Genomic DNA, 13,229 nt, shown 5'->3' on the forward strand with positions numbered 1-13,229 from the left:
TGTATTTTGTCCCATTTCTAATTGTCCGTGGTCCCTCGACTGGTGACGGTCGCTTGCATCCATTCTGCCACCTTCTGTTAAATTACAGCCTGATATATAATCTCTGTCGTCTGCCCCAGTGGAGCAACAGCACTGGCCGCCGCACTGTGACTCAAATTACACTGTATCAGTCCAGACGGCTGTACCTGCCAAAACCTCCCCACAATGTCCGTTCGTCTTAGCTCCAGCAGACAGTTTCAGACTGTGGCAGGGTTCAGAATCAGGTCAGTTCATATTAGAAGACCCAAATCTCAAGGTGATGAAGCGGCGCCAGAGCTGGACCTATCATGAGACACTTCCTGGGGCTTGATGTGCAGAATGGAGAATTTTTGCACTGATACCACAGTAGCTTTATGTGATGTGCATTTTATAAAATGGAATAAGTATGGAAACATATTTTACATTTCTCAGTGTTTTAGTGTAAAACCGGCTTCTGAATCCTTTGTTTTGCATGTTATAATGCCGTTGAAAGAGCTATGTAATTGTATAGTCACCTCCACTGAGGAGATTATGTTTTTGTCTGTGTTTTTCCAGCAGGATTATGCAGAAACTACTGGTGCAGATCTGGATCAGGGGCCAGATCCAGGAACATCTTCATTGATTTTCCAGAGAATAGCTAATCGATCTCGAAGAAAACATAATTCAGACATGTTTAGGGCACTGATTTTCAGAGTGTGTGACTGTTTTAAAAAGTAGAAATTCCTGAAAACTTGCATTATCTATGGTATAAGACTGTTTCTGATGTTACATTGTTTTTGCAAATGTATTAGAATCTGTTGATTGAATTTGACTTATCTTTGTAATAGTCTATTTGTGATATATAGAAACAGGGGAGAAAGTAAATGGCATTCGTGTGCATCGAAACATTGCAGTCCACATATGTCGGGAGAGTATAAAAGACAAACACAATGTCCGGCATCACAATACAGTGGGCTCGGCCTGGGAGATGATATTTAATACCAGTTAGATGAATAATTTTGCATCAACAGAGAGGGGATTTCGTCAGGATTGAAAATCATAATTGCAGTGGAAGTGCAGACGCATTGGATAGCTGAGACACATTTTTAATTCCAGGTGTAATATGGATAATTCATATCAGAATAGAATCTAGACGCGCGGTGAATGTTAATGCGAGCTGCAAAGAGGGCCGGCTCGTCTGCGTCTGGCTCCGACTCTCATCCTGATGAACACTGAATATGTGTTGGCAGACTGTGACTGGAGAGGTTAGCTTGCACCATCGTTACGTGAAACAAGTAGATGGGAGACTCATCTTTAACCTCCCGCAGTGAGAGTATTACTCTTGGCTTACTTGGCCTGAGAGACCTTGTCATTTTGGATTCTTCATCTTGACTTTAATCCTGTGAAAACCTGTTGCCCGCAGGTAGGACAGAAAATACCTTTTGATTTTGGCCTGTTTGACACAAGCAGTTTGTCTGTTTAACGCCGCAGCTGCCTGGACTCACAATAAACCTCAGCAAAGTCAATTTTCCTGAGTGACTTCTCATTTGTGAATGTAAATAGACACATTCTGAGCACTCGGCTTCCAGGGGGACGGAGAATATCTGGGCAATTTATGAACAGCTCAGATAACACACACACAACAAAGGGGAGATAAAAACGGGTCAATACATTTGCTCGGTTGCTGTTATAATAGTTTATCATCAGCTTTGTGCCGCAGCAGCCGTCTGAATACCACTTCACTCGCGTTGTTAGCACTGAAACATTCTGCTGCGACCGCTCCGTGGCTGCAGCGTCCGAGCATGCACAGGGATCTCTTGCAGGGTGACTCTTGGACAGGCAGGCAGGAAGTCCAGGAACACTGGGAAATTTACAAACGGGGCAGTTTGCGTTGGAGAGCTCTCCCTTTCTCCGAGTGGCAATTTACGAACACAATTTCAACAAAGCCATCGAGCTCTCCTACGCTCTCTTGACTGCCAAACACCCGGCAACCATTGTGCTCCAAGCACTTGTCCACACTCTCCTCCCCCTCACCCAGTCACCTGCGTCGCATACGTGGAGGTCTGGATTTCCAATGACTCGATATTTCCAATTGATTGAGAAATAAAGTTGGAACAAAAATCAGGACTAAATACTAAATAAACAAATGCAGGCATGTAAACTGGGTTGTGGATGGAGTTTTTACCGAAGAAGATTTAAATGGACAGACATAGTGCATCCTGTCGTTTAGACATATCACTTCTCCAAACACATCTCTTATTTGTCTGTAAGATTGACATGATTGTTTGATTTGTTTCTGTTGTGAATAAGGCAGTACACCCTGCATAAAATCACGATAAATCCAGGATATCCAATATAGTCTTTGTATCTCTCATTGAAAGACAGTTTTAGAATTGTTGGCAATGCACTGTTTGAATGCAGAAGAGCTACCTCGCTGTGTTGTTTTCTTTTAGTCACATTCAAACACTCTAAAGATGACTTGGTCAGAAGACAGATTTGGTCAAATAGGATCTACTTTGGGTCCAAAAATATAAGACCACTTCTGAATAGGAACTAGCCATAAATGGGCAGTGAATGGAAAAGTGGTATTGCACATTTAAACACAAATGTTTGCTATATTTCAAAGACACAACTTGAAATACACAACGGTGGCTCGCTGTTCTGAGAGCGAACAACGGCAAATTATTTGTGACCCAGTACTTAGTGGGACGCCGGCTCTCTGGCGTGTTGGAGGTGTGTGATGAATGGGCTTCTGTAATACGGGGAGACATTTCGATGGCGTGCAATTTCAAATTCCTCATATTGCGGCAACAAAGTGTACAAGTTAAGGTCTAGTGAATATTCTCATCAGTAATTACAGTCTGCACCCATGTATAATAAATTCAGTGTATAATACGCCCCATCCTCAGCATATTGTCGGAACACAGGATTGTTTTCTGGATGTGCTCTCTTGCGTTCCGACCCTTAACCAACATGAGCCTTTATTTTAGTTTTCCTTTAAAGCCTCACTGCTCATTATCCAGTTCAATTCTTTTTTATTATAATCTCGATAAACTTATTTTTGTGTGTTTTATATAAAAATTAACTTATGTAATGCTCCACAGAAAACCAGCAGGGTGCAGACATGAGCTTTCTCAAAAAAAAAACATCATCTCCATCAAAAATAATCTTGGAGATGGAGTTTTGTAGTGAACTTTAAGCAATAAGAAACATTCCACAATGAGATCAGCTCTTATACATTCAAGCTGTGTGATCCCCAGTCTGCGTAATAGTCACAGGGATGAGAGGGAGAAGCAGCTTTCTCTCTCACACACACACACACACACACTCACACACACACACACACACACACACACACACACACACACACACACACACACACACACACACACACGCACACACACACACTCACATCTGAGATTTGGAAAACTGACGTTCATAGCCCTTACTCGTGCACACATTGAGGGGGGAGGTGGGTGTACACACTAGTTGTACTGTGTGGCTCTACAGTGCTTCAGTTGAGATGAGCTCGCCCAGCCGATGCGCACGTCGTAGCACCCTGCCAGTGTGAGAAAGGCGCAAGGACGCGAGCAGCAGCCCCGGGAGGCATCGTGAAGAGTGGATGCTTTTGTGCGAAGGCTGCTGTAGGATTTTGTTTACGCACAAACTAACCAGAGAGACGCGTAAAGGATCGTGCGTATCGTTGGGGAGATTCCGTGGATTTGTAGCCTGTGTGATTGGATGAGAATCGCCGACTGGACTGGACTGGACTTCGGAGCTGAGCGGCTGATGGGAAGAAGCCCACTTTAAAATAACGCTCTTCTTTTCTTCTTTGTTCCTCTTCTTCATAAAATGTCAGGATTTCGTCCATCACCCTCTGTCCACTTCAAGCCATGGGCTGCTCATTTGGAAGGACGCCAGACCTCCAGCCTCTCAAATCTGCAAGTTCAGTCCAATAAATTGTGACATTGTCTGTCAGCTTTTGGAATAAAAAAATCGATCCTGGGGAAAGGGAACGCGGCATTCTTCCCGGAATCTTAACGATCAATTTATCCCCCGTCGCCACATCCTTATAAATATGCGATTCGCTTGGATTTGCTTTGGTCCAGCTTCACGCGTTCGTAGCTGGACCGGCGCTGATAGTGACTGATTATTGCCGTTGGATTTTTTGTCAATGCAAGACTCGGGGTGGAAACATGTCTGGCCACTTCTTTGAGAGGATCACTGCTATCAGAGATGGCATTTTGGTCCAGCACTTCGGTTTTCACCTCTAAAGTGCCCCGGAAAATCTTATTCATGTTCACCCTCTCCCTCTCTGTCACCTACTTGTTCTACAGCTTGATGAGCTGCTACAACTCGCTGCAGTTCCCCCTGCAAGAGAACTACGCGTACCAGGGCAGGCTGGTGACGGAGGAGACAACTTTTGTGACATTGAGGGAGAAACTTTACTCCGCTTCCCAGGGCCTGGCCGAGTTCACGGAGGCCGAGGGGACCACCGCGGTCTCCGCCGTGAGGGATCATGCCGAGGCCGAACAGAGGACCGTGGAGTGGATTAGGACGCAGGCGGCTCCGACTAAATCCGCGGCGGCTGCTGCTGCTGCTGCGTATCACACCACCGCGCTGGAGAGGGAGCACCAGGAATTCAGCACCACGGACAGCGAACTCAGGGTGAACTGCACCTCGGATTACGGGGAGAAGAAACTTCCCCAAGCCATCATCATCGGGGTGAAGAAGGGGGGGACCCGAGCCCTGCTGGAGGCGCTGCGGGTGCACCCGGACGTCAGAGCCGTGGGGAACGAGCCGCACTTCTTTGACAGGAACTACGAGAAGGGGCTGGACTGGTACAAGTGAGTTTACCATTCCCTCTCTGATCTAGTTATTCAAGGACGACTTCTGCTTTTACGTGCAAGTGTCGTGCGCATGTTTTTTGTTGTTGCGAGATTTACCACCAATCACGTGGACTTTACTCTCCTGGTTGAATATTTCCCAAAGTATGCCCTTGTGTTTGGGATTTTTTTACTAGATATAATTAATCTAAACTAAGGTTAGGAAATCAGCTTCCACGATGGATCTGAATCCCCTGTGAATTGAGATAATCAATCAGTCAGCTTCAATCCTTCTCTCAAGGTTGTCAAAGTTAATGCGTAGTGTTGTCATGCAAACTCTGCAAGTCAGTCTGCAGCTGTAAAAGGAAAAGGAAGTAAAAGGAAACCAAGCCGCAACAACAACAACAAATCTGAATCTCCCTGATGCAAGACATTTTCAGTCTCCGCAAGTTGATTTTCAAACACAAATATGAGGCAATGACAGAATCTAACTGGGGCAACAATAATAAATAAAATAAAGTGTACAATTACAGTTCTAGAAAGTGGTTACAGTTGTAAAAATGCCAACAGAATTGACAGTGACTCTCCAGATAATTATATAACTCTGATCTGACCCTGTGATCATTTTAATTATCTAGCAAAACAGTTGAGTAAAATTAGTAGTATTAAAATGTTGTGTGCAACGTTTTTTTGTAATTAATTCTATAGTTTAGCCGCTTAATTCGAAATCCATCTTTCCTATATTATAAGGTGTATATTTATTATACATTGTACCCCATGTGAAGATGCGCCTTTGTATTAAACAGTATTTCTTCTTTGAGGAAATATTACACTTTCCTTCAGAACTGTTTATCAGGTCGCGTGTACCGGACAAACACACACAGACATGAGTAACGATATTAAGTATTTTTGACTTGATTTCACACTTCAGGCTTTATCTTGCTGAAAAATGAAAGTAGACGATACATTGTGAGACAAAGCTTATGTGACATTGGTCCTTTTTAGATGTTTCTTTGGCTTATTATTCTGTTGATTATTCCTCAGTATCTTTCACACATTCATAGGAAAAGCATTCTTCTGTAAGAATATCGCTTCTGTCCATCTGACACAGATTGGACTTCAATCATTATGTTACACACGTAGGTGCTTAAAGAAGAACTAGTAAGGTCTTCGTTTCCTGGTGTTTGCTTTTTCTCCTAACAGTGACGTTTTGTTCTCTGTTTTCTTGAGAGAAAAAAAAGTTTGATCTCAGCTTTACCCCTGGCTCTCAGGGGAGGTTGAATTGTTGACACTGGTTCGCATGTGTGTGACGGTTGACTTTCACTTTGAGTCCAGGTTGATTAGCCAGAGAAGAACCTGTTCATCATTGACCTGTTTACGGGAGGAGAAAAATCAATTTGAGGGTTCATTCATGGTCAGTTGGTCATGGCTCAGTTGGGCGTTGTTCTCACATAATGATGTTTGACCAGGGGAATTCAGGATTTTCTAATGGAGTCAATGAGCTGATGAGAATGACTGACTGGCTGATTCAAAGTCCCCTTCTGTTGCTCCGCAGAACCGGGTCTGTTACGCCCCGTGTTTGGGTTGCGGAGCATCTGCTTTCATCTTGCTGCATAGACGTGGGAGCTCTCGGCTGTTAATTTAGCCTGTGTTAATGCAAGCTGTTTCATTACGCTCACGGTGAAAGGCTCATTAGACAGGAGTATGACATGCTTACATAAATAATAGTAAGTGTGCTTGTGTGTTTGAGGGCCCCCGAGCCAAACAAACCCCTAAAAGAGCCTTAATTTTACATCTGTCTTTGTCCTGTGTGCAATGTTCACCTCCGAATGTGTTCAGGGAGGAAACAAAGATACAGGCAGCATTTGTCACAAGTGGGGAGGATACACCAGGCTGAGATCTGTGCGTGTTTTCATGGTCGAAAGTGAAAATTGAAATGGTGAAAAATAAGTTCAGCCACCGTTTCTGATGAACTGATATAAATATTCACTTGTTTGTTTGTGTCAAAATGACACATTTTGCAGTATCACTCTCCTCTCTCTGCGATGCTCTGTCTAATGTGCACTTAATGGACGTGAAAGCGTTCAACCGTTTGACATTGCAGTTGAACGGGACCAGTAATCTAATACAATGTGATTCCTGGATTCTTAGTAGCCTCATGCAAGTGCTGGTGTTATTCCACCGTACAGACAGAAATAATTTACTATCTATTCTTCACTTATTCAGGCTTACTGATCTTAAGGAAGAATTGGGATGACAGTTTCGAGATTTGGGACTTGCTATAGCATTTTTTTATGATAACTCTGGAAGAAAGGAAACATCATAAATTAAGCTCCATTTGAGTCTGATGCTTTGAAGTGAGAATTTACAAGTACACATGTACAGTCTACATGTTCCCCAGCTCGCCCGGAGCCTTTGCTGCTGCAGTGCACTGTGAGGTTCAGTGAAGGTCAGAGGTAGTGGCCTCACTAGCTTTCCCTGGGGAGTTGTACACTAGATGCCTCTTGCTGACACATATCATAAAGGGTCAGGTCCTGTAAGGATGCTGCAATTATCCTGGCAAATGTTTGAAAGGGTCAAATGTCGTGACGGTAAAGAAAATATGTGCTGTTTTATGTAGGCAACATGAACCCTCACATATTCCACAGCAACGACACCGGAAGTTAAATCAGCCACCAGACTGCTGCTGAAGTCTACACAGGTGGGAACTTGTAGGTCTTTCTACATGCACTCCTGACAGATTCATCCTAATAGCACTTCATCAAGTAAAAAAAAAAAAAAAGATACTTATAACTTGAAATGTAATATACCTTCATGAGTGATAACTTCATAAAATACCTTCATAAAAATGATATAATGCAAATTAAATGTGGTCTTATTAGTAGGCTGAAACAAATTAATCTGACAATGATTTTTCATTCAGTTAAAGTCAAACATAAAAGATGTATAGCAAAAAAAAGAATCCTAATTTTTTTCAAATATTGTTTTCTTCTTGATTATTGTGTTATTATAGTTATGTATTTTTTCCTGTCAAATGACCAATTAATTAAATAATAATTTCATATCTAGTTAATAGAGAAATTCTTCTGATCCATTCTTTTGCAGCTGTCATTCAATACATCACTTTACCAAAAAACGACATATCCTTTATTGTGACTCTTTTCATGTAATCGTGTAAATAGCACGATGCTGTATTTACAGTAACAGTGGGTTGATCTTCATGCTACAAAATATGTAAATGTTCATTTTAACATAGTCCGAGCAAACATAGATCGACCTACTAACATTAAAGTAGGAAATCTGTGATTTATAATGCAGAATGAAGTCCAAGATCTACGACCACTGGGAAAATGATGCCAGACGTTTGGATCCTACAATTTTCCCATTCCCAAGAGGAAGTTTTTGCTTTTTTCTGTTGAGTAAGACCTACATGTTTCCTTTTTTAAGGATGTGGCTTGAAGATTATAGCTTCCTGTATAGACGCAGAAATCCACATCAATAAACATATTTTCCTAAATCCGGCACACATCTAATATTCACATCAGCACTGCCGGTTGAATGTTGGTCTGGTGTGAGCCCCCAAAGACGGCCCCAAATGGGTGATTGGTGCTCTCTTCCTGTTTTTAGCACTCTTGGACAGTTTCTCCAGTGTGTTTTGGGGTTACTTGAACAAGCAATTAGCAATGTAGTGCCATCATTACCATACACAGAGGACTTTCATCAGCCAATTGGCGCTTCTAATGTTGCCTCCATTTCTCAGCAAAGAGGATGAGCCACCACCGCAAGGATTTAACTCATCTGTTCTCTTGAGCCGGCATCAACCCGGTGCAGATGCCCGTCCTGGAATAGGAAACATTTGATGCATGATGACCAATACAGCAACTCCAGCTCCCTGCCAGTTTTCAGATACTTTCGAGGGAAGATAGCTGGCCAAATAGATTGAGCTCAAGAATGTCATTGATTGTCAGTCATATATGAAGATTTACGTTTTCTGTGGGTGAGCGTTGTCAGCAGGAAATCATGCTAGTTAGGGACTGGCCCTAATGAGGGCCTATTAGTGAGGATGACTACTTGGTATTTCCAGCATCTCTGCAGAATGCCAGACAAATGATGTTTACGTTAGCGCCAACAAATAGGGTTTTAACAGGGTGACCTCCAGAGCAAGAATCTAGAAAAAAAGAGGCGTCTGAAAACGCTTGTCAGGGTCATGGAGAAAACATGGCGTGATTGATTACAGTTGAATCTTCTTGGCAGAGCTGTTATTTTCTGATTTAGAAACGGTTAAAATGTTAATTACAAAATAGGAAAATAAAAAAGGTATTTTCTGAGCACTTTGAAGTTTGAGTTGACTGGAAGATTAACAGTGGCAGTATCTGCCTTCTTACTTGTTAAAAATAACACCATTTTGAAAAGTGTCAGACTGTCCGTTTTAGATTAATTCGAGTTGAAAAGCGTGTGTGACGAGTTCAAATAATACAGCAGGAGGCTTGAGGGTTCTCATCTATTGAGGCTCAATGGAATTCTGCTCTGCATTGATGTGTGAACTGGACAGTCAGTAAAATGGAAACCGTTATATCTGTCTTTTCACAAGGAATGAGAATGGCTTCTTTCACACTGAGAGAACCTGGATTTGTAATGAGGAATATTCTATGTAATGAAGGTATTAGTTAAATACGTCATTAAGTTATTTTAATTATAGTGGATATGTCCTAAAACATCTTAAGATTATATCAGTTAAAGCTACAATTCAAGATAAAGAACAATGCATTTGGGGTTAGATGTATAAATATTCTAACATTAGGATTTCAGTATCCATATCTGCGAGGGTGCAAATTCAAGTGTTAGAGATACAGTTGCATCAACACAGAACAGAATTTCATCAAGAGTCTGTGTGGCAGTGAATCACAGATCTTAAAATTTCTAGCAATTCTTCCTCTGTGTTGTTGTAACTGGTGAGTGTGTGTGTGTGTGTGACTGTGGGTGTGTGTGTGTGTGTGTGTGGCTACATTCAGCTCACCGCCTTGATTTTACGAGCCCTTGTGACACCCTGTGACTACAATATTGCTTAATAATTCAATTATTTGACACATCAACCTCTCTGATTTTATGGCTGGAACAGCTTCTCTTTGGCTTGGCTACTGATGTCAGATGATGATGATGATGATGCTACTCACAGTGGATTTTGGCGAAAAAAACACCTCGTGCAATGTCGTGCTTGGCAATAAAACCAAAGACAGCAGTGACCGCATGAACAGCTCGTTGTACAGAAAACTGATGATCACTGAGTTGGTGTTTTGTATTTATGAATGTTCTTATAGGCCATGTTGGGCCCAGAAGGGTTTTTTTCCCCACCCCTGTTGTAGATGTATATTAAAAACACTGGTAGCTGTCCTGAACAATGTATGGCTCCGTCAGCCTATTGCTTACACCCAGCAGCTGCCACCTTTCGTAAAACCGAGTTTCATCCCAGACTGTATGGATCCCACCCATTGTAAAAGGATTTGTTGCCAAGCTCACCTGTTTATGAGGTGATACATCATTTACCAAAATCATAGCCCCACAGTCGGTGCTTGGCCAAATTACATTAAAAGCACATTTCATGAAGAAAAATCCAACACAGAAGCAAATCCTGATCCAAAGATTTTTAGTTTTAGTTGTTTAACTTTCATCAGACAAAACCCTGAACTTGACTTGCCTGATTTACAAATTGCAATAAAAACTAATCCAGCGAGGCCTGCATGTGCATACCGTTCCTTTCTCTATCCCCCTGAAAGGCCATCTGAACATAAATCAGCTAACTGTGAACCAGAACCAAAGTATTCCTGAGGTTTGCAAGCTCTAATATCTCTGTGTTATTAAAATGACACTTTAACCCCCTACGCAATAAAAGCTGAGGAGATGTGCCTATAAATCTTTGGGAACAGGGTTCTTACTCTTTTCAAGGCTGCGTCCCCGTGCAGAGAAACAAATCGGCGATAGCTTCCAGCTCCATGGTGATTAGTCCCAGCCGACTTTGTTTTTATCCCAGCATACACTGAAATTGGTTTTGTTTTGTTACTAGCTGCTTTCCTATCATCTTTTCTTGATGCTTCATAAGACGTGGCATTTTCAAAGGATGTCACGTAATGAGCTTTGCCATTTCCAAGGACTTTTCTCTTTGTGTTAGTCTGATCTCATCAATAGATCCTAAATGGCTTCAGAACTTTTCCCTCCGCCGAGGCCATGCAAGAAAGTCAGTTCACAACTCATGTCACCTCATCAAAAAGATCGTTTTTGTAGTGCCAAAAAAAAAATTTCTCAGCTCCTTTTTTCAACATATTAAAGTCTACTCATGGAGGCAGTGCCAGGGTATCATGTCTGATTTAGCTGCCGTCGGACACTGAAGGAACAGTGTGTGCTGCTGCACAGTCTCAACTAACTGCAACCTCCAGTCGTACGACAGGACCTGGTGACAGGAGGTGGGTGAAGTAGACATGGATCCGCTGCCGGGCCCAGCAGCAGAAAGTCTAAATCCAGCGCTTATCCCTTGTTTAGCCCTGCTTTCCCACTCTCAGCTGCTCCATGGACAGCTTAGCCCCTGACTCTTGCCACCTGACTGGGAGCCTGTGACTCCACTCAGTGGGGAGATGGAAAAGACCAAGGTGGGCCAGATCCCTATGTAGGCAGGATGCCATCCCTTCCAGCTGGGCCTGTGTGCTGCTGCAGTGCCTCCCTGTCCTGCACCTTCCCAACATGGCAGAATCTGCCTACGCCTGATAAGAATGTGCCAAGACTCACAAGGACGCACCTCTGAGTGCTCTGATGCCAGTGCCGCAGTTGAGGAATTAAACTTTTTAATTAGCAGCATACCCCTGCGCTGTCAAGACAGTGGACCGCTTCACTTAGGTCTCTCTCATTGCTCACCCCTCCTTCCACTTGATTAAACTCCCAAACATCGTGGAGCTCTGAGATTCCAGCAACCACAGGAGCAATCATGTTTATTTCTTGTTTGAGAATCTCCTGTATGCAGCATCTTCTATGTAGCATAGCACTGAAAATGTACTTATTATATCCGACAGCTCGATAGGGTTTAGCATTTTACTCCAGCTCAGCCTCTTTATCTCTCTCACACACACCCACACACACAACCATACACCCTATAAATCAATGTATTGATCAGTAGTGCACTTCCACGTTATTACTGTCCCCCGTCTTGAATCAACAGAACAATGGAGTCATCCACCCGTTGTGTAAGAAGACTCCTTGTAAACATGCCATCGTCTGTGCAGCTCATATTTACACAGCACATCCACATATTTTTCACTTGATGTCATTTCAGTTACATTGTTTAATAGTACTAAATAATATAATATAATATGGAGCCTGAATTATATGGCTTCTATGATTAATGTGAAAAATATATATTTATATATTGTATTTAAAATATATACAGTGGTGAATGGTTTAATAATTGCAGGGCATTTCTGGATGTGCTGGTGCCCAGGGCCACATATTAATTAGAAACCCAGTGGGGATTGACCTTTTCATTAAAAGTTTTTTAAAAACAGTTCTTTATTTTGTATTCATTTATTTCATTTTAATTTGAACTTTAATCCGTTTCCATTCTTTTGGAGATTTGCGGAATATCCGTGTCATTTCGGTTTCAGTTTCAAGTTTTACTTTTTATGTGGAAGTTTACACAGGATCAACAGGATGATGAAAAACAGGTCAGCTGAGCAGTGCAATAATTAATAGATAATTGAGATAATAATGTATCATCCTGTTTCCTTTAGGGAATTAGGTGTAGATAGAAAATATGTATGTATATGTTCTAGCACTCATGTTTATAGTGTCAAAATTAAGCTACAGCCCGGAGCGAGTTATCTTAACTTAGCATAAAATCTGAGCACGGAGAAAAGCTAGCCAATCTTAGTATTTACCATTTTATTCAAGTTTTGACAACAATTTGTCATAGCAACTCATTGGATATGCTGGGAGGTGGATATTTTTCACCTGCCTTTGGAAAGAGTCCGGCTAGCAGTTTACCCCTAATTCCAGCCTTTGTGCTAAGCTATCTAGCATCTTGCTCTAGGTAAATAAATGGTATCAATCCTCACATTTGTTTCTTATTAACAAAATCTAGTTACCTATGTTGATGGAGGGTTGGATGAAGTTTTGGGTGAACTATTCCTTAATTTTTTAACCCACTTATGTGAACCTGTAAATGATGCCGTGTCAGGGTGGATATCAAATGGAACATCTTATTTGTCAGTATGAACATTTTGACATTTATGTTCATTAAAAAAAAACATTTCCTTATTGTGGCACTAAATATGAACAGCAAAACGCTGGCAGGGCTGAACTGGCAGAACTGTCCCAATTAAAACCACTTCTTTCTACAGATAGCCCACAGACAGGCTTTTAAAG

General features: G+C 41.9%; 1 protein-coding gene across 1 annotated transcript in view; it reads left to right on the top strand.

Moving 5' to 3' along the window:
* The first annotated feature begins 4,233 nt into the window (after window positions 1-4,233).
* hs3st4 (heparan sulfate (glucosamine) 3-O-sulfotransferase 4) overlaps window positions 4,234-13,229 on the top strand; it is a 71,692-nt gene continuing 62,696 nt past the window's right edge. Inside the window, exon 1 of the mRNA XM_061090343.1 lies at window positions 4,234-4,844. Within this exon, the coding sequence (XP_060946326.1) occupies window positions 4,234-4,844 (611 nt within the window). The remainder of the gene's footprint in view (window positions 4,845-13,229) is intronic.

Source organism: Limanda limanda, chromosome 17 (genome assembly GCF_963576545.1).
Source record: "Limanda limanda chromosome 17, fLimLim1.1, whole genome shotgun sequence".
Classification (NCBI taxonomy): domain Eukaryota; kingdom Metazoa; phylum Chordata; class Actinopteri; order Pleuronectiformes; family Pleuronectidae; genus Limanda; species Limanda limanda.